The sequence below is a fragment of the Aethalodelphis obliquidens genome, unplaced genomic scaffold, assembly GCF_003676395.1.
Source record: "Aethalodelphis obliquidens isolate GAN/ISIS:26980383/991018 unplaced genomic scaffold, ASM367639v1 scaffold17, whole genome shotgun sequence".
NCBI lineage: Eukaryota > Metazoa > Chordata > Mammalia > Artiodactyla > Delphinidae > Aethalodelphis > Aethalodelphis obliquidens.
The window spans coordinates 31,540,911-31,561,873 of record NW_020837961.1 but is presented as its reverse complement, the minus strand read 5'-3'; the positions used below and the strand labels follow the sequence as shown (position 1 = coordinate 31,561,873).

General features: G+C 36.5%; 1 protein-coding gene across 3 annotated transcripts in view; it reads right to left on the bottom strand.

The window, feature by feature from the left end:
• Positions 1-1,870: 1,870 nt before the first annotated feature.
• TRIM2 (tripartite motif containing 2) overlaps positions 1,871-20,963 on the bottom strand; it is a 102,078-nt gene continuing 82,985 nt past the window's right edge. For 2 of the 3 annotated variants that reach the window (XM_027117221.1, XM_027117222.1), the window contains 4 exons: positions 17,974-18,142; positions 16,841-16,911; positions 12,011-12,151; positions 1,871-6,278 (listed from right to left, as the gene is read on the bottom strand). In XM_027117221.1, coding sequence (XP_026973022.1) covers positions 6,126-6,278; positions 12,011-12,151; positions 16,841-16,911; positions 17,974-18,142 — 534 coding nt within the window. In that variant the 3' untranslated portion in view covers positions 1,871-6,125. Of the gene's footprint in view, positions 6,279-12,010; positions 12,152-16,840; positions 16,912-17,973; positions 18,143-20,963 lie in introns of those variants that run through there. The other variant, XM_027117223.1, reaches the window with a different exon arrangement.

The window sequence follows — 20,963 nt, the reverse complement described above, 5'->3', positions numbered from 1 at the left end:
GAGCCCGTGAGCCGCAACTAAGGAGCACGTGTGCCGCAACTAAGGAGCCTGCGAGCCACAACTAAGACCCAGTGCAACCAAAATAAATAAATTAAAAAAAAAAGATATAGAGTGGTTGAATGGATACAAAAACAAGACCTGCATATATGCTGCACACAAGAGACTCACTTCAGATCTAAAGACACACACAGATTGAAAGTGAGGGCATGGAAAAAGGTATTCCATGCAAATGTAGATCAAAAGCAAGCCAGAGTTGCATTACTAGTACCAGATAAAATAGACTTTTAAACAAAGACTGTTACAAGAGACAAAGAAGGATTGCATAATGATCAAAAGATCAATCCAAGAAGAAGATATAACAATTGTAAATATATATGCACCCAACATAGGACCACCTAAATACATAAAGCATACAGACATTAGGGAGAAACCGACAGTATATAATAGTAGGGGACTTTTCATATCTCACTTACATCAATGGGCAGATCATCCAGACAGAAAATAAATAAGGAAATACTGGCCTTAAATAACACATTAGACCAGATGGACTTACTAGATAAACATAGAACATTCCATCCAAAAGCAACAGAATACATCTCCTTTTCAAATACACATGGAATATTCTCCAGGACCGATGACATTCTGGCCAAAAAACAAGCCTCTGTAAATTGAAGAACATTGATATCATATCAAGCATCTTTTCTGACCACAATGCTATGAGACTAGAAACTGCAAGAAAAAAACTGCAAAAACACAAAAGGTGGAGGCTAAATATGCTACTAAATGACCAACGGATCACTGAAGAAATCAAAGAAGAAATTTAAAAATACCTAGAGACAAATGAAAATGAAAACACAACAATCCAAAATCTATGGGATGCAACAAAAGCAGTTCTAAGAGGGAAGTTTATAGCATTACAAGCCCAGGACCAGATGGCTTCACAGGAGACTTCCACCAGACATTTAGAGAACAGTTAACATCTATTCTTCTTAAACTATTCCAAAAAATTGCAGAGGGAGGAACACTTCTGAACTCATTTTACAAGGCCAGCAGCACCCTGATACCAAAAGCAGACAAAGGTATCACAAGAAAAGAAAATTACAGGCCAATATCACTGATGAACATAGATGCAAAAAACCTCAACAAAATATTCAATTCAAACTGAATTGAACAGTACATTAAGGGGATCATATACCATGATCAAGTGGGATTTATCCCAGGGATGCAAGGATGCTTCAATGACAAAATTCAGCGTCCACTTATGATAAAAACTCCCAACAAAGTGGGTATAGGGGGATATACCTCAACATATTAAAGACTCTATATAATAAGCCCACAGCTAACAGTATACTCAACATACTCCACGATGAAAAGCTGAAAGCGTTTCTTCTAAGATCAGGAATAAGACAAGGATGCCCAGGCTGATCACTTTTATTCAACATAGTATTGGAAGCCCTAGCCACAGCAATCAGAGGAGAAAAAGGAATAAAAGGAACCCAAATTGGAAAGAAGTAATTAAAACTGTCACTGTTTGCAGATGACATGATACTATACATAGAAAATCCTCAAGATGCCACCAAAATCTATTAGAACTAATTAATATTAGAATAAATTAATTCAGTAAATTTGCAGGGTACAAAATTAATATATAGAAATCTGTTGCATTTCTGTATATCAACAACAAATTATCAGAAAGAGAAATTATGAGAACAGTCCCATTAACTAAACTTTTTCTCCCTAGTATAAACAGTTTGGTTGAGGTATTGATATCTTCCACATATTCTAGAACATACCTTCATTTATTCCTTCACTAAGAAAGAGGACAATAAATAGCTTAAATGTTTAAATAAATAAACATTCACCCTGGAAATGGAGAAAACAAACTTTATTATGATGATTTGAGATTTTGTGCATGGTAAAGGTATACACATGAATCTTGTTTCTCCTATGTTTCAAGACAGAATTAATTTAAAGATTTATTGTAGACTAAAGCATCCAAAATACTGTGGTACATAGGTAGCTATGAACATACAAACACTTTGATGCACAGCATTCATTCTTTTCTTCAAATAGGCAGTCAGCATTTTGATTCATAAAGGAACAAATGATGAGAATATATCAGTATCAATGTCAGAGAGCGCAAGACTTAAGTGTTCTATACACAAAACATATGAAACAGACCTATAAAGGTGGAATGTACAAAATTTAAAAAGAAAAAGCAAGTGAAAGCCCCTCACACTCATACATAGGATGGAAAGGCTATAGAATTGAGAATAATATAAAGAATTCTAAGAATACACTCTGTTCATGACAGAACATTCCCATGTCATAAAGCAAAAACATTGAGTTTAAGGCTGTGTTGCTTTCAAAAGTTACTGGAAGTGCTGTACATTCACTGGAACAACATAGCCAATTTATTCATGTTTTAGAATATTAATAGCTTTCATACATTCTCCACAAACAGACCACACAATCACTGCCACACAATTCATCTTCAGAAAGTTTAAGATTACCATCATGATTTGTGGCTTACTGTCATTTAAAACAAAAAAAAATTATTTATTTATACCAAATTTTTGATGGGCACTTCGTTTCCTTTATGGCAATGCTAGATTCCTAGTTATCAAAAATATTAAAATAATTTTAAAGTTTAAAACCCTGCAACATTTACAGAATGCAACAGTATTACGACTTTTGATTTTAAGCAAAATTAGACAATGTTTGCAGCAAATAACTTCAATTTTATCCTACCTTGAAATGTCTATTTTTAAATTATACTAAAAATATTCCTCCTTTTTCAGAAGCTGGTGAATAGGGAGGATAAGATAGAGTCCAAATGTACATAAAGATTTTTCCCATCTGAAGTAATCTGCAGATTACCTGATGCTTATTTGCTATTTTCTCCAATTAACTCAATAGGTATTACCAAAGCATTTATGTGAACCCTTCAGTGTTAAGGATCCATAGACACTTGCTAGCGTACTGCTTTCCCAGTTAACTCTGTTAGGACATACCTTGTATATTTAGTAGTAGAATCAAGTGTGTTCTAGTTGCATGGATCTCTTAGTATTTATTTGCTTCAAATCTAGTCAAAGAGCTAATTAAAAGAAGGAAACTTGGGGACTTCAGTTACTAGAGATTAAAGTTTGATCAAGATACTAAGAACCATTTTTTTAAAAATGGCTAACAGTCATAAAGGCTTTTTATTCATGTGTTTCTAGGTGGTGAAGCGAATCTCCACTCACCTCCCTGTGTCCAGCAGGGGAGGTCTGTGTCAGAGATACAGTTACTAATATCTATAAGCGGGGAGGGAATGCATTGTCACCTACCTTTACATTCTAACTGGCAACATTTTGCCATAAGTGCCCAGGGGAAATCTGAATGGGTAATTTTTCAGTGCTACTTATCGTGAATGTATGACAGGTTCTGTACACTTGACAAAGAGAAATCAAACAATAATGGTAGCCCAGAAAAAAAGTCACTTATTTTACTATCCTTCTCAGTTTACTAGAAACCATTTTTCAAAGAATGTGACAAAGTTTCACTTAAATCTTGTCTATTCGTATCTTATCAGCAGCACTTTTCCCCCTAAAATATGCTTACTAATACAGTAAATGCACATATGTATCCAAATTTGAAATGTTATCTATACTTTAACATATATGATTACACATATTTGGGGGATATATAGTGTTTCCTGGAGTGCCCATAGCATGTGTTTTAGTAACAGACCGTGGAACAGGTCTGAATCAAAGTATCTCTTCTTTCATTCCAGTTTCATTCCAATATTGACATGTAAAAAAATTAGCTTTGTATTCAATCTACTATCGAGATATCCAGTCTCATATGGTATGATGGTTGGTTAATTTCTAAATTCACAAGTATAATTTAAATGTGCAAAAAAACCTCTTTAAGTAAACTAGTCTTAAGATCAATGGCCTATGACAGAATCTACATAGAAAGCCATTTTTACTTGTGAAAAGAAACTGAAATTCATTTAACCAATTTAAAAAGTTTCCTTTTAAACATTCCAGAAGTTATCAAGGGTCTAGCTTATCTTTTATGCAGAATGTTAATAAACGGTAAAATGAAATTCCCTCACTAGAGTGTAAGCTCCAAGGGGGCAGGGATTTTTGTCTGTTTTATCCATTACTTTATCCCCAGTGCCTAGAATAGCCTCTGGCACCCAGTAAGCGCTCATTAAATATGAATGTTTAAATTCAAAGACTTATTTCACTGACATTAGGAAACAGTGTCTTAGTTTAACATTCTAAAAATGTCATTGATTTATTTAACTTTATCATGGACAGTCTCAAATATTTTGAAAATTCTACCTAACTAAAAAAATACTAAACCTAAATGTAAATCTTCCTGAAAAAATTTTTTTTCAGAGGTTGATTTGGGCATAATAAATTTGATAGATAATTGGAAGATTTCCCTTCTAAATTTAAAAAAGTCCTATATAAGAGAATGGCTGAATTATAAATTAATAAGCAAGAAACATCACATTCATATAGTTATACGTGTGGGAAATGTTTTCTTATAGTACAGTTCTAAGGTGCTTTCAGTGAAAAAGGTCCCAAAGTCCTTATTGGAAATGCCAAACATGACATCCTGTTTGGTAGAACTGAGTAGAAAATTAAACAGTGGAAATAGACCACATCTTATTTTACAGTATTAGATTGACTAAATTATTCTTAACATTTTTCAAAATGAATTTATACTTAAAGTTAAATGTAACTCAAGTTGAACTTTTTTTTCTTTTGATCTGTTTTTTGTTTTGTTTTTGAAAGCACAGAAGGCCATTTTCTGACTAAAAGTCAGCCAATACAAGCATTCCTGGAAAATGGCAAAAATTACATCTGCTTTAGGGCTTGCTCTACTAGGACGGCTTTAAACTGTGCAGTTAAGGAATGTGCTGAAGATGCTTCTGTCTTTCAGAGTGCTGCCTATTTCAATACACCAAAGATTCAGCTATATATATCTATATATGATACATTCTACCCTACCCTAATCATGTATATATAGTCCTTTAATGCCTCTACTAGTCATTAGACAATGATAAATAACCATAACATGCCCTTACCTGTAATGCTTTTGAGATAACACAACTTTGGTAACACTTGTTTCTAAAAGGAAACCATTGATCAATCACATGCCTTTGGTTGACACCATCAGTCCTCCAAAGGGCTGCTTATGGCTCTCTGTCCTAGGATACTGGTGTCCTACTACATGTGCTGACATTTTGCAGGAGGTAAAGCTTTCGCATTCGTGAAGTGGAAAAGGAGAGACACATGTGAGAACGTGGCACAGAAAATGTGACTGACTTTTTCTTGATTACATTCCAGTGCATTAATCTGGAGTTAATGGGGCTGGTGTAATATGCTTTCCAAAGTATTAGGAATTTCAGGATTCCCTGAAAATGAACTTTGTTTTCTGATACAGGGTGAGCAGGAGAGATGAAAAGAACACATGAAGAAGATCTCTGCTCTAACTCAGAAAGGATGGGAAATTTGCATTGATTTTTTTAAGTGCTAAACTCAAGACGCTCGCTAATCCCAGCTGGGAGGATTTTGCAAGACAGTTTCCATTTTTCCCGAAGTAATTTATATGTAGCTACTAATAACCAAAAAAATGTCATAAGGGTAATACCTACTGTAAAAGTGAGGTTAGAAGATCCCCTGGGTCTTGTGACCGAGGTTAAATAAAGTATATAACTATAACAGATTTCGTTTTTGTTTTGTTTTTGGAAGCTCTGCGCAAAAGCTACCACTCACAGGATTAACAAATACCTTTACATATTCTAGTTGCTTTTTAATGCTTATTTGATTTGCAAAATTAGTTTAGCTACATAAATCCCTGTCCTATAAGCCATAGTTCACAGGTGTAAAACTCTGCAGTTTTTATAGATTCAGTAGAAGAGATTTTTTTTTCAACCCTAAATGTGGATTATGGAAATCAGATATGCAGTTTTTAAGGAAATCGTTACATTCAGAAATAACCTTGGAAAGTTCACCGATGATTCCTTCTAGCATGAAAAGTCTAGTATAATCTGGTCCTGCGTTGAGAAATCCATTCCAGTTTATGTGTAAGATCTTTGTAAGGGGTTGTCCAGTTGCCCACTGTTACTGCAAGTACCGATACACCTTGAAACAGTGGTTTCCAGAGTCTGCAACCACCACGTGGCCGTCTGAAGTTAGGGCCAGGCCTTGGGGGCCATAGAGTGGGTCAGCAGATGTGTTAATGTAGGACAAAAACGATCCACTTCCATCAAAAACCTGTAAATATAAAGTCAGAGTGTAATAGGAAAAGTTACAGTAATACAATGAAATAGGGGTTAGAAAACCCTTAATGCTAATGTTTTTAGTATAGAAGCATGTGTGCAACCCCCCAGGTTTGTTCAGGTCACTATCACAGAAAACCCCTCCCTCCACTTACCTTGCTCTCCCTCCCCTCACTCTCTATGCCCCACAGTCACTGACAAGGAATGTGCCACTGGCCATAGGATCTCACGTATACTCTTACAGTGGTCACATGTGAGGGGAATGGCCCTGGATGCTGCCTGAAAAATAAAAGATCCTCATTTCTCACTCTAAGCTTATTCCCAATCATAAGAGAGAAAAATCAGCAACTAGGCCACAGAAGAATGTCCTGAGTCACAACGTGCAACGAGAAAACAGAAATTACTTTTTTCCTTTTCAGAAAAGAGTAAGTTATACGAAGTCAATGGTTCAACAAGTACATTTAGATAGAAAGTGGTCTTTTTTGGTCTGTAAGCTTCTGCTATGAGGAAATAAGAGGAACACTCCTCCTTCCCAGGCCCAGGCTGGTTTCTTTCAACCATTCTGGTTGGACTGTAGGGTGTTTCAAAAGGCAGGTGTGATGAGGGCCACAATATAAACAGCTTAGCATCTGTGGTCCGATACAGAACTGCTTTGTGAACTTCGTTTCCTGTCTGCTTCTGGCTTCCCATCAGATATAGACGCCTCTTCCAAATGTAGAGGTCCACTGGGATAATTAAGCAAGATAAGTATACTAGAGAAATTAAAGCATACAGTGTTACATTTAAAGTCTCAACCCTTTTCCTGAGAAGTGGATACATATATCAGGTTCAACTGCTCAGCTGCTGTCCTCACAGTAACATCAGAATGCTCCTAGATTTACCCAGAGCACCCTGTGGTCTCAGGTGCACTGCACAGACCCACACAGGTGAGGATGAATTGCCCTGTCTGTAAATGCATGTTTAGATACATGCAGGTGACTACACAAGAGACATGGGAGAAAAGAAAAGTCTTTCTTCAGTGAGGACTGAAAAGCTTTGCTCTTAATTTAGAGGAAAATCAAAATTTTGTGTCACAGTCCCCTCTGGTAGTTTGACAAAGACTATAGAGCCCATCTCAAAATAGTGTTTTAATAGTTTTTTTTTCCAGAATGTAGCCAGTTTTATTATTATTTATATCCAATCAAAATGCCAAATGCCATTCAAGATACATTATTCCTAAACCATGGAAACATATTTGAATTAATTATTGTTACTCTCTTTTTTGGTTCACTTTTTATTTTGAAATAGTTATAGATTCATAAGAAAGTTGCAAAGATAGTACAGAGAGATTCTGCGTACTCTCCATCCAGTTTCTCCCAATGGTTACATCTTCTATACCTGTAGTACAATATTAAACCCAGCAAACTGACATTGGAATGTGTGTGTATAGTTGTACCTTTTATCACAAGTATAGATTAACGTAGCCACTGCAACCAACATGCAGAACTATTCCATCATCACGAAGATCTGCCTCATGCTGCCTCTTTATAGTCACACCCACTCCCCTTCTCCCAACATCTCTAACTCTTGCCAGCCACTATCTGTTTTCCTTCTCTATAATTCTGTCATTTTGAGAATGTTACCTAAATGCAATCATACAGCATGTGATCTTTTGAAAGTGGCTTTTTTTCACTCAACATGATGCCCTTGACATGCATCTAAGTTGTTGAGGGTGTCATCACTCTGTTCCTTTTAACTGCTGAGTATTATTCCACAGTGTGGATATACCAGTTTGTTTGGCCATTAACCTACTGAAAGACATCTTGGTTATTTTCAGTTTTGGGCTATAACAAATAAAGTTTCTATGAACAACAATGCAGAGGTTTTTCTGCGGACCTAAGTTCTCATTTCTCTGGGATAAATACCCAGGAGTGCAATTACTGAGTTGTATGGTAAGTGTACACTTAATTTTTTAAGAACCTGCCAAACTATTTTCAAGGCTGACTGTCATTTTACATTCACACTAGCAATGTATGAGAAATCTAATTTTTCTGCATGCTCACCAGCATTTGGTATCATCAGTATTTTTAATTTTAGCTATTCTAATAAGTGTGTAGTAGTATCTCATCATGGTCTTAATTTGCACTTCCCTAATGTCTTTTCATGTTTATAACCTCTTCAGTGAAACTTCTCTTCATGTCTTTTGCCCATTTTCTAATTGGACTGTTTGGTTCTTTTATGTCGAATTCTGAAAATCATTATATATTCCAGGCATAAGTCCTCTGTCAGATAGTGTGGTTTATAAATATTTTCTCCCCGTTTGTTGCTTATCTTTTTGTCCTCTTAACAGAGTCTTTCACTGAACAAAAGTTTTTAATTTTGATAAAGTCCAGTTTATTGACTTTGTTTTTTTATGGATCATACTCTCAGTATCATGTCTAAAAATTCTTTAGCAAGCCATATGTCCCAAAGATTTTCTCTTAGAACCTTCTAAAAGTTTTATAGTTTTACACTTTTCATTTAAATCTATAATCTTTTTTGAGTTAACTTTTACATAAGATGGGGTTCATTTTCTTTCCTTTATGGAGATCTTAATTGTTCTAGCACCTTTTGTTGAAAAGGTTACCATTCCTCCATTAAATTGCAAAATTTTGTACCTTTGTCAAAAAGTCAGTTGGCTGCACACGTGTGGGTCTATTTCTGGATTCTCTATGCTGTTCCCTTGACCTATGTGCCTATCCCTCCATTAATACCACACAGTCTTGATTACTGCAGCTATAGAATAGCTATATAACAAGTCATGAACTCAGGTAGAGGGATTCCTCTCTCTTCTTTTTCAAAATTGTTTTAGCTATTCTAGTCCCTTTACTTTTCCACATACATTTTAAGATAATCTTGTCTATATCTACAAGAATTCCTGCTGGGATTCTGTGTTAAACCTGTATGTCAGTTTGGGGAGAACAGACTTTTTTCTTGAGCCTTGCAATCCATGAATACAGTATGTCTCTCCACTTATTTAGATCTTCTTTTCTTTTTTACACTAGCATGTAAGCTTTCAGATACACATACTAGACATGCTTTGTTATTATATCTAGATATTTCCATTTTTTCAGCAATTTTAAGTGGTATTGTATTTAAAATTTTGGTGTCCACGTGTTCGTTGCTACTATATAGAAATACAATTGAGTTTTATATGCTGATCTTGTATCCTGTGACCTTGCTGAACTCTCTTATTAGTTCTAAGAACTGTTCTGTAGATTCCTTGATATGTTTTTATGTAAACAGTCATGTTCTCTCCAAATAGGGATAGTTTCTTTCTTTCTTTCTAATTTGTAATCTTCTTATTTCCCTTTCTTTCCTTATTGTATTGGTTAGAACTTCCAGCACTAATGTTGAATAAGAATGGTGAGAGCAAACATCCTTGCCTTGTTTCTGATCTTAGAGGAAAAGTTTTCATTCTTTCACCATTAAGTATGGTGTTAGCAGTAGGTTTTCACAGACATTCTTTATCAAATTGAGAAAGTTCCTGTATATTCCTAGTTTTCTGAGATTTAAAAATCATGAATAGGTATTGAATCTTACCAAATGCTTTTTTCTGCATGAATTGATATGATCATATTATTTTTATTCCTTGGCCTTTTAATGGGGTGGATTACATTGATTTTTTAAAAATTCTCCCTTTATTACATTGATTTTTAAATACTGAATCAGCCTTGCGTTCTTGGAAAAAAACCCACTTGGCCGTGGAAAGATTTTCACATATTGTTGAATTCTATTTCCTAACATTTTAAGGAATATTAAAATATTCCTCATCTATAATCATGAGGAATATGGCCTGTATTTTTCTTTTTTGTACTGTCTTAGTCTGATTTTGGTATCATGGTATCAGAAGCTGAGTTGGAAAGTGAACTGTAAAGTGTTCCCCTGTCTTCTATTTTCTAGAAGAAACTGAACTGGTGCTAACTCTTCTTTAAATATTTGGTAGAATTCTCCAGTGAAACTTTCTGAGTCTGGAGATTTCATTTGGGGGAGTTTTTAAATTATGAACTAAATTTCCTTAATAGCTGTAGAGCTATTCAATTTATTTACTTTATATTGGGTTAGTTGAGGTGTTTGTACTTTTTGAGAAATCGGTCCATTTCATCTAAGTTGTCAAACTGATGCGTGTAGAGTTGTTCGCAGAATTCCTTACTATTCTTTTGATGTCTGCAGGGTCTGTAGTGATACTAGCATTTTCTGTCTTTTTTTCTTTGTCGGTCTTGCTAGAGGTTTGTCAGCTTTACTAATCTTTTCAAAGAATAACTGTTTCATTGATCTCCTCTTGAATGTAAATGATTTCTGATACTATCTTCACTATTTCCTCCCTTCAGCTTGCTTTCAGTTTTTGCTCTTCTCCTAGCTTCTTTTTTTTTTTTTTTTTTTTTGCGATACGCAGGCCTCTCACGTTGTGGAGCACAAGCTCTGGACGCACAGGCTCAGCGGCCATGGCTCACGGGCCCAGCCGCTCCACGGCATGTGGGATCTTCCTGGACCGGGGCACGAACCCGTGTCCCCTGCATCGGCAGGCGGACTCTCAACAACTGCGCCACCAGGGAAGCCCCTTCTCCTAGCTTCTTGAGGTGGGAAATTGGGTTCTTGATTAAAGACATATTCTCTTTTATAATGTAAGTATTCAGTGTTATTAGTTTCCCTTGCAGGTAGAATGGTGGTTACCAGAGGGTAGGGAGTGGGGAGAAATTGGTCAAAGTGTACAAACTTCCAGTTAGAAGATGAATACGGCCCAGGCATCTAATGCACAGGGTGCTGATTATAGTTATAATACTGTGTTATGTACTGGAAAGTTGCTAAGAGAGTACATGTGTTCTTACCACAAAAAAAGAAATGGCAATTATGTGATGTGATTTTGAAATATATAAGTGTATCAAATCAACATGCTGTATACCTTAAACTTATACAGTGTTCTATGTCAATTACATCTCAATAGAGCTGGGGGAAAAGAATTCCCTCTCGGCAATGTTTTAGCTGCATTCCACAAACTCTGATATGCAATATTTGCATTTTCATTCACTCCAATACATTTTTAAATTTTCCTTGAGACGTCCTCTTTGACTCATGGGTTATTTAGCAAAATAATGTTTTTAAGTGCATAGGACAAAATACATGGGATTATACAGGAAAACAATTATATTAAAATAGAGTCATCAAAGTGCTACAGAACTGTGATATAGTAATATGGGTGCTTTTTTAAATTAACACATTAAATAACAAGGAACAACGATAGGTGTAATGATGACTGTAATTTTTAAGTAGTGATCAGTATAAATGATAATTCGAGACGTCTACGATGGTAATACGAAAATTTCTGTAATTTCTCTTGGTGACAAAGTTATAGGTATCACTATAAGTACTGTGATTATTGCCTATATTCATAATTAAAGGAAATTATAATTTTCAGTTAGAAGTTAGTCAAAATAATGATGTAATATTTTTGTTCAGTGGATCTCTTAAATTCTAGCTACAAATGCTTTTGGGGTGTGTGGGATACACGCTAAGAATCCCTGATTTAGAGGGTTTCACTCTGGTAATATGTTGACTTTTTTCTACTCCACCTTCTTTACCTTGATTATTTACAGTCTAATTACCTAATCAATGAACAAATGGAAAACATTCCAGTCTGGGGTACAGATGATTCTCCACTTTCAACAAACACCAATCACTCTAAACAAATAAATCTGTATTTTAATCTACCTGGATCCTGCTGTTTCCCCAGTCTGCTACAATGATGTTTCCATTTGAATCCACTGCTACACCCGTTGGAGCATTAAACTGCCCATTTCCTTCTCCATTTGAGCCAAACTTCAACATGAATTCTCCTTCCTGATTAAACACCTGTATGAAATATTTTAAGATTATTTTATTTTAAATTAAAATAGTTAAGCAAACATTATGGCTTTTAAAAATATCTGAGCAGGTTATTTAAGATATTCTTTAAAAAGAGGGGGGAAGTCTATAAGCTAGACTTCCATTCACTTGTGGTTCCCCAATTTACTGTCTAAATCTGATTTAGCATTTGTTAACCACTTCTTTTTCTAGCTTATATCTGGTTATATTACTATGTGAAAAGACTTTTGTTATAAATTATAAAATATATAAAAACATAAGCTAATACGAGTAAGTAGAGCTGTAATTTCCAACATTATTCTTTCTGCATTTAAATAAACAGCTAATTTCAAGAACAGGCATTGTATTTCTAACAGGATGGATGATCACTCAAAGTTGAATCAGAAAGTAAGAGCTTTTTGTTAAGCCAGATACTCAGAATTTTACTACCATTTTACTAAATCAACATAACAAGAAAGGGTGGTAGGCTGGACCACGCATTTATAATAAGGAAAATTCATCGAATGAGGGAGTGTGTGTGTGCGTGTATGTGTGTGTGATGGCAGCAGGTGAGGAATAAGAAAAGGACTTTTTAAAATAGATTTTCTCAGAATATATTTTAGTTAGAATAGAGAGTTTACACAACCCTAAGGCTTTGATGAATAGAGCCCATGAGAGAGGGAGGCTGACAGAAGTCGGGGCTAAACAGAACTCTTAAGAACTCTCAAATTCTCTAATATCTGATATGGTCAAGCACTGGGCTGTTGTGCTTAATTAAATATTCTTATTAATAGAGTGTTACTGTATATGTATCAACTGCAGATTACTCAGATTACTAATCTTGAGAGAATTAAAATTTTAATATGTGTTTAATGATAACACTATAGTAAGCATGATTTTATCTTGATAATTCTGGTGATACTTTGAAACGTCTTCGGGAATTATTTTAAGCTTCCATTATCATGCAACACGTGTAGAAGTACTCATTAACGAATCAGAAAGTGTTACATACAAGGCACCCATGAGGGTAAGGTTCCTAAAATATGGACCTAAGAGAGGTCTCTATGTCTGAGCACAGATCTAATCTGAAGATGATCTCAGGACCTTTTAGAGATTCTCCTATTGCCATCTCTGTGGTTATAAAAGATTAAAATGATGCTATTTGTTTTAGTTTCTTTTTTTGTCTTTTTGTTTTTGGTTTTTGGGTTTTTTTCTGCCGCACCACACAGCACGCGGGAGCTTAGTTCCCTGACCGGGGATCGAACCCACATGCCCTGCAGCAGAAGCATGGAGTCTTAACCACTGGACCACCAGGGAAGTCCCTCTTTTAGTTTCTTATGATGGGAAAGTGAGACATTTCCATCTCTAAAGCCTAAACATTCTTTAAGGTAAAAAAATGTCATGACCACTTCCTGAATTAATTACATACGTGCCAAGTAAGTAAGCTACCTCTTTGGTTCTTTGGAAAGACAGAGATAGGAACCAGCTTTTCCTAAAATATCATTTAAAATCTTTCCTGACTCTTTTTATCTCCTTCACATAAACATTCTACTTTTAAAGACCAAAAGGAGTGTTTGTATGCTGGCGAGGACACGACTGATTATTCTCTGATCTTTCCCTTATTAAGTTGTACAGGGGAGCGATAAATTAGGAGTTTGGAATTAATATATACACACTATTATAAATAAAATAGACAATCGGCAAGGACCTACTCAATTGCACAGGGAACTCTACTCAATATTCTGTAATAACCTACGTGGGAAAAGAATCTGAGAAAGAATAGATATAGATATATAGATATATAGATACATACATGTATAACAAAATCAGTTTGTTGTATACCTGAAAACTAACACAACGTTGTAAATCAAACTGTACTCCAATACAAAAATGAAAAAAGAAGTTGTACAAATAATTTTTTTGTTTGTTTGTGTTTATCTTTCTGAGTTAGTATGTTTTCCTTGGCATAATTCAAACAGCTTACGTGCTTCTGCTCCATTTTGAAATAATGGAGAAGGCCAAATTCAGTCTTAACTGTTTTGCAATGAGAAAAAGGTATAAAGTGAAGGTAGCTGAAGAACTAACTAGCCCACTCCTTAGCCCTGACCTATAGGTCTGGTTTTTACATTTACCAACATAGAAGTGACTTGAATACTAGAAATCTTGTTAACTGCCCTGTGTTATATAGGAAACAAAAGCCCAACTAGTCCATAAGCTCTATATGGCAACAACTGTCAAAGAGAAGAGAAAAAACAAAATGACTGGGTTTTTTTCCCTCTAAATAAGAGGAAAATTGAGTTTAAATAACTAAACTGCCTCTACAGTACTGAAAACTTGAAGTGTTTTCATAATCTTAATCATGATGTCACATATTTTCTATTTTTCCCATCTAAAAATGTCATTCCATTATTTATAAATTATTCAGATGAAAACATATTAAGAGGCAGAAGTATGAGATGAAATCTTTTTTATAGCTTTGCTTTTTGATAACAAATTTTTATAGCAAGTTTTTATAAGTTGGACGATAATCCTTTTCTGATTTCAAAATTCTGCTCACCTCAATACCACCTCCACTTGGAAGTCTTCCCTGACGATCTTAGCAATGGACATGTACTTTCTTCTGGATACCTATAGAACTTTATATGTACCTATTTTTTAAAAGTCATTCATTGCTCCTGCCTTGCATTCTGGTCACTCACATGTTTTATTTCCTCCTCCAGCACCCGTCAGGGCTGGTAAACAGGAGCCCTCCCACATACCAACACTAGGTGGTTCAGAGAGCTGCCTGGGGCACTGGGACGGGGAAGGCTCTGAGCCCACAGGTGTGCTTAGTAGAAAAGAGCAACCTGATTAACATCACTGTCTTCTGGTGGGGGTAGGCAGCACCTATGCCAGGCTTTGCTGGCCTTTGACACTGTTAAGATCTATATGCATTTTCTTCTCATTGAATGCGCTACAGTTAAATGAAGGATTCCTCTATAAAGAGAGTGAAGGGCAGGAAGCGTAATAATAGCCAAGTTATCCTTCTATAGTTATGTTCATCACACAGGACTGTTACAGCCCCCTGGGAGGACCGTCACAAGCACAGGCCCTGCTGCCTCTTTGCTCTCTGTTTCTCTCCTCCTCCAAAGATTTTCCCACTGTCCTCTTCCTTTTACCAAGGCTGGGCATTGAGAGAGGCGGGGAGATGAGAATGGAGCCCCACGACTATGGTAGCAACTCTGGAGAGACTACATGGCAGGAAGCAGCCTTACAAGTAAGCAGCAGCGGGCACCATTTCCCCTCATCCCGCCCCGTCACCATGGCCCACTGTGCTCTCCTCTTTGCACAGGGACTTGACACCCATCTCAAAAGCTCAAGGCCTTCCCATTTACTCAGGTTAAAAGTACCTTCTTCCAGGAAGAGATGGGGAAATGAAGCAGTGAAGAGAGAGTACCTTAGGGTGTTAAAATCCTATCCCCATCTAGCTATTCTAGCTGTCAACAATGGCAAATTGTTTTTAAAGTTTTGTTGCTCAATGGTTGTCTCTAAGTGCAAACTTCAGTCATTGGCCTACCACCTGTGCTGTTTTCTTATCCTCCCTCACATTTGAAATGCCTCACTTTAAAAAATTTAAATGAATTTCCTTACAAGGAAAACTTTATATCACTTCTATAAGTGCAAACCAGTATGACTTGATGTAAACAGAAGGTAACTCTAAAAATATATACACAACACTTAAAAGAAAAATGTCTGCCAGTGCACTGCCCAGGACCACCTGGCCTCCCCTTCAATGGAACACACATCACACTTTGAGAAGCTTGGTCTAGAATGTCATTAAACATTTTCTCTTTTCGGTAAGTGAGACATTGGTTTTCAATCACTTTAGTATTTCCTGGTTTGCTCATAATAAAGGTCAAATCTCTCTTCTCTCCTCTACCTAGTAAGAAAGATGTACTACACTATTTGGGAGAGGGAGGTGGGCGTTGTTTTCTCAGGAACACCAAGTGTGTGAAAGGATTCTAAGATGTATGAAATACACTACATGAATGCATGCCAGGGCTATTTCCCTCCCCAAATCTGTTGCTGTAGCAGAGTCCTGATATCTAATTTTGTTTGAAAGGTCTTATAATGCAGAAAATTGAAGAAAGTGGTCCATTTTAATTTACTGAATAGCCACGAAACGTTAAGCTTCACAAAGTTCTGCCTCTCTAAGTTCAAGCAATTGCTTTTTTTTTTTTTCTTTTTGTGGTACGCGGGCCTCTCACTGTTGTGGCCTCTCCCATTGCGGAGCACAAGCTCCGGACGCACAAGCTCAGCGGCCATGGCTCACAGGCCTAGCTGCTCCGCGGCATGTGGGATCTTCCCGGACCGGGGCATGAACCCGTGTCCCCTGCATCGGCAGGCGAACTCTCAACCACTGCGCCACCAGGGAAGCCCCCAAGCAACTGCTTTTTTGAATTTCATTTTCAAGTTATCTCCATTTACACCAGTTTCAAATTAAAAAACTTATTGCCACCATATTTTGTTCACTTTTCTGACTCTCCAAAGTCTGTATGTCCAAATTAAAACCCGCATCTTTAAGGAGAAACAAAAATCTTCTCTTTTCGGCTACCTCCCCTAGGTCCTGTGTGTATATATGAGTGTTATGTTTTCTCCCAGACTGAGTCCTCAATAAAAACAGTTAAAAGTTAACAACAATCGATGTGTTTATGGTACCTTGACAGAATGATTATGGAAATCTGTAACAATAATCTCATTATTGCTATTTACAGCTGCGAAATGGGGACCTGAAATAAAGATAGGAAAAAATATGTGATGACCATAACAACTAAAATGATTACAACAACACAGTAGTTATGAAACTTCACATATTAACTTAGTTATTTAAGAAAGAACAAAGAATCGTAAACTCAGTCCTTGAAGGTCATTCAGCCTGACCTCTGGCTCCAGATAACATGAATTCGATAGCATTCTACACTTGTGGCTGTCTACTCTGCCTTCTTCCAGATCAAGCTAAGAGTTCCAGCAGCCCTCATGAAGTGGAATGAGCAATAAGCATCAGGAATCATTCTCCGCACCACCATCTGAAAGTCACATCTGCCAGCTTCCCTGATAGTCATATAGGACCCTCAGCTCTCACCGAGGAGAGACATGGTAACTCTTAGCACCAATATGTAACATTTTTTTCAAGTAGAGCAGAAACCCACACTTTGTAATTTTGGGTGACATTCAGAACCTGGCAGAACTGGAGACAAAGCATAAAGAAAGGTTATGCAAATTAACACGAATTGCCAAAAGCATCCTTTCCAAAAGAAAATTAATCAACTGTTTTCAGCCTCTTCTTGCAGATGTAAAAAACGAAGTGATTGCAAAGTGGCACACCAGAAAAAGAAGGAAAAGAGACCGCCCTTCCTGTGCTTAGCAAATATTCTCAACTCCTGCTCTCGTATAATCACCTAGACAGGTGAAAAGTATTCTCATTCAGAAGCTCTTTAAATAAAGCTACAGCCAGGTGGAACCAGGAGGTTCTCCATGGTTCGTCAAACATTTTTATTTAAAAAACATTTTCTTAAAGCTTATATTTTATTTAATGTTAATATTCGAAGGTTAGACTTCTGAGTTGTAAACTGCCACCAATAAAAGCCACACACGGGCTGCAGTTGAACTTACTGTGGGCGGAGTCATTGAGCAGCATCTAACCATGCTTCCGCTTAGATTCCATCCCCAGTATCTTTCCCAAAGCCAGCAAAAACACTGGGGAGGAGGCGTCTTCAGCATGCTCCAACATCATGCAAATGTGAGCAGAAGAGGCATAAAAAAGGGGGTTTACATATTACCATCGAGTGTACCTGCAAACTGCCTGTCCCCATTTCCTCGGCTACCAAACCTGGTGACTATTTTCCCGTTTGGCTGGAAGATAAATACGCAGCACGCCTTGTTATCCACCACGATGATGTGCCCATTGCGGTCCACAGAAACTCCTTTGGGCCCCATCAGCTTTCCTGATCCGATTTTTGTCTGTTAGAAACAAGTGCAGAAATGTTAGAAACAAGTGCAGAAAGCACTCCAGAACATGAAGACAGACACTGGTGTCAGCAAACATTTACTTGACTGTTCAAACAGAGGTGCACAGGGCCACAATGAGCGTCTGTCTTGGAAAACTGTCTTTGTCACCTCCATTATCTGTTACCGATATTTACAGGAAATCATTTTTTTAAGGAATCACGACCAAAATTGTTCTAGAATCTCCTTAACTAGGGCCACAGTTCCCTTGTAAAGTGGTATAGCAAGAGATCACCGAGTGAGGAGTAGGAAGACCGTCCCACACCTGTCACTTGCTTCGGACACACCTGATATAGCACAAATGGATTTAATTTCCTTAAGATACAGATTCCTTATATATTAAAAACGTCAAAAAATGACATCAGTCACTTCCATTGATATTTCTGGAATATGTATTAAGTAAAATAAAGTAGGTAAAGTGTTTAGTGTAGAGCATAGCACATGTTAGGGAAGCAGTCATTAAAGGGAAGCAGTCACTGTCATTATTATATGTCGTAATTAATATCGAAATTCCGAGGCATCTGCCATTGAACTTTACTACAATTAAGTTCCACATGGGTGGGAATCATGTCTGTTTTATCCAGCACTGTGTACTCAGAGCCTAGCACACTTCTTGGTGCCTAACAGGTACTCAACAAATATTTGTTCAATATATTAACTTCCAAAGTCTAGCATTGTTACAGGTAATAATGATGATTGGTTCCAGTTTTCACAGTATTTTAAAATGACAAAAAAGCATTAGATTTCTATTAAACAATATGCATTTAAAATCTTACTCATTTTTCTGAATAGACTATAGCATGCATATAAATGTCTGTTTGTTGCAAGATACATGTCTTATACCTTTACTTTTCTACCTCCATCTTCTAGAGTATTTATAAAGTAGTACTTTACTCATTCACCCATTTGTTCACTAATTCTACAAACACTGATAGAGCACCCACTACATGGCACCTGGTAGACAAAGATGAGTTAGACACAGCGCCTACCCTCTTTTTTGAAGGACCTTTTTATGAAGGTCCTTTTATGGAGGTCCTTATGAAGGACCTTCAGATATATTACTGAACAAAGCAAGGTACAGAACAGTGAGTGGTCTGAGCCCATCTGTATTAAATATGTGCTTGTATGTATACATGTTCCTGGAAGAGAAAGTAAGAAACCAAATAGTGTTTATATCTTCCGAAGTGATATTAGTGAAGGTAGGAAAAACTCTTATTTTATACTTCTCTGTAGGCTTATTTGAAAAATCTATTTGCATGTGTTACTTTTTAACTTAAAAATTTAAACTTAAAAAAAATTACCTTCTCAAAGGTTCTGTTTTAGTCCCCTTACTTTCCCTCTCTCTGTTAATGCTGTCTGATAGGAATGTAATGTAAGCTACATATGTAACTTAAAGTTTGCTAGTAGCCACATCAAAAAACAGAAGAAGAAACAGGGAAAATTCATTTTAGTTATGTATTTATTTAACCCAATATAACAAAAAGGTACCATTTCAATATGTAGTCAATATAAAAATTATTAACGTACTATTTTACATTCTTTTTAGGGGACTAAGTCTTTGAAATCCAGTGTGTATTTTACACTCACGGCACATCTCAATTCAGACCAGCCCCCTTTCAAGAACTCAGTATCCACATGTGGCTGTGGCTACCATATTGGACAGCACAACTCTACACACTTCTAAAATCTCATTTATGCTATGGCATCAACTTTCACCTCCATGTGTAAGATTCTCAAATCCATATCTTTAGTCATGGCCTATTTTACAGGTTATCACCTCAAACTCAACCAATGACAAACCAAAAAACCAAAAAAAAGATAAAAAAGAAACCCCAAACTAGCACCTCCTGATTTCCTAATTATTTTTATGACACCACAGTTAGTCCAGTCGACCAGGATCAAACTTTCAAAGCAAAATTCATCCTTTCTTTCACCAGTTTGAACCTCAGTTTCCTCATCTATAAACTGGCAGCTATGTTATTTACCTCCTGGGTTGTGCAGATTCTGAAGGATAAAGGAGACTGTCAAGCACGATCTCCTTCTCTCCCACCCTATCCAGCTGACATTATACTTGACGCGCAGGATTATCTTCTTTCCCCCAAACACATGAAGATACGTGCAGAGAGAGTATGGAGAGAGGGATGGGGACCTTTCCACCGTGGAGGTTCAGACTTTGTAGGATCTTGTAAGTTTATAAATGACTGAGATTCAGATTTGATCTCTTTAGAATAAAGAGGTACATTTACTTAGGAAGGAAACACTGGCATTCTTGCAAGGGAATCTGTTGGTTAATTTAATTCTGATTTTGCAATCTAGCCCAAAGATCAGAGACTATAACATAATAGCTTGCAAAAAAAAAATTATATACTTTCTTTCATGTCAGAATGGAAGATATGTCAGTAGAGATCAAAAGGAAGAGAGGAAACTCTTGAGTATTAACAAGAATATTATCACTACCTAATATTATGAACAGTGTTTGTTACTTAGAATGACTCAGTCATATAATACCAAGTGGATGATAACTATGTAGCATAAAAACAGAAAATAAGGGACCAGTGCCATTCTATTATATAATGAGAACTAGTGCACTTCTAAAAGAAAAAACTTAAATGTTGAACCAAAACCTCTTTTCCTTCCATTTCCTTTCATCACTCTCCGTTTAGCTGCACTAGATTCTACCAAGTGAAATAAGACAATGTGTCCTGACAATGTGTCTACCATCTTAAACAGAACAATAAGCAAGGATATGTTAGACCCTGGCTTTGGAAAAGTTAAA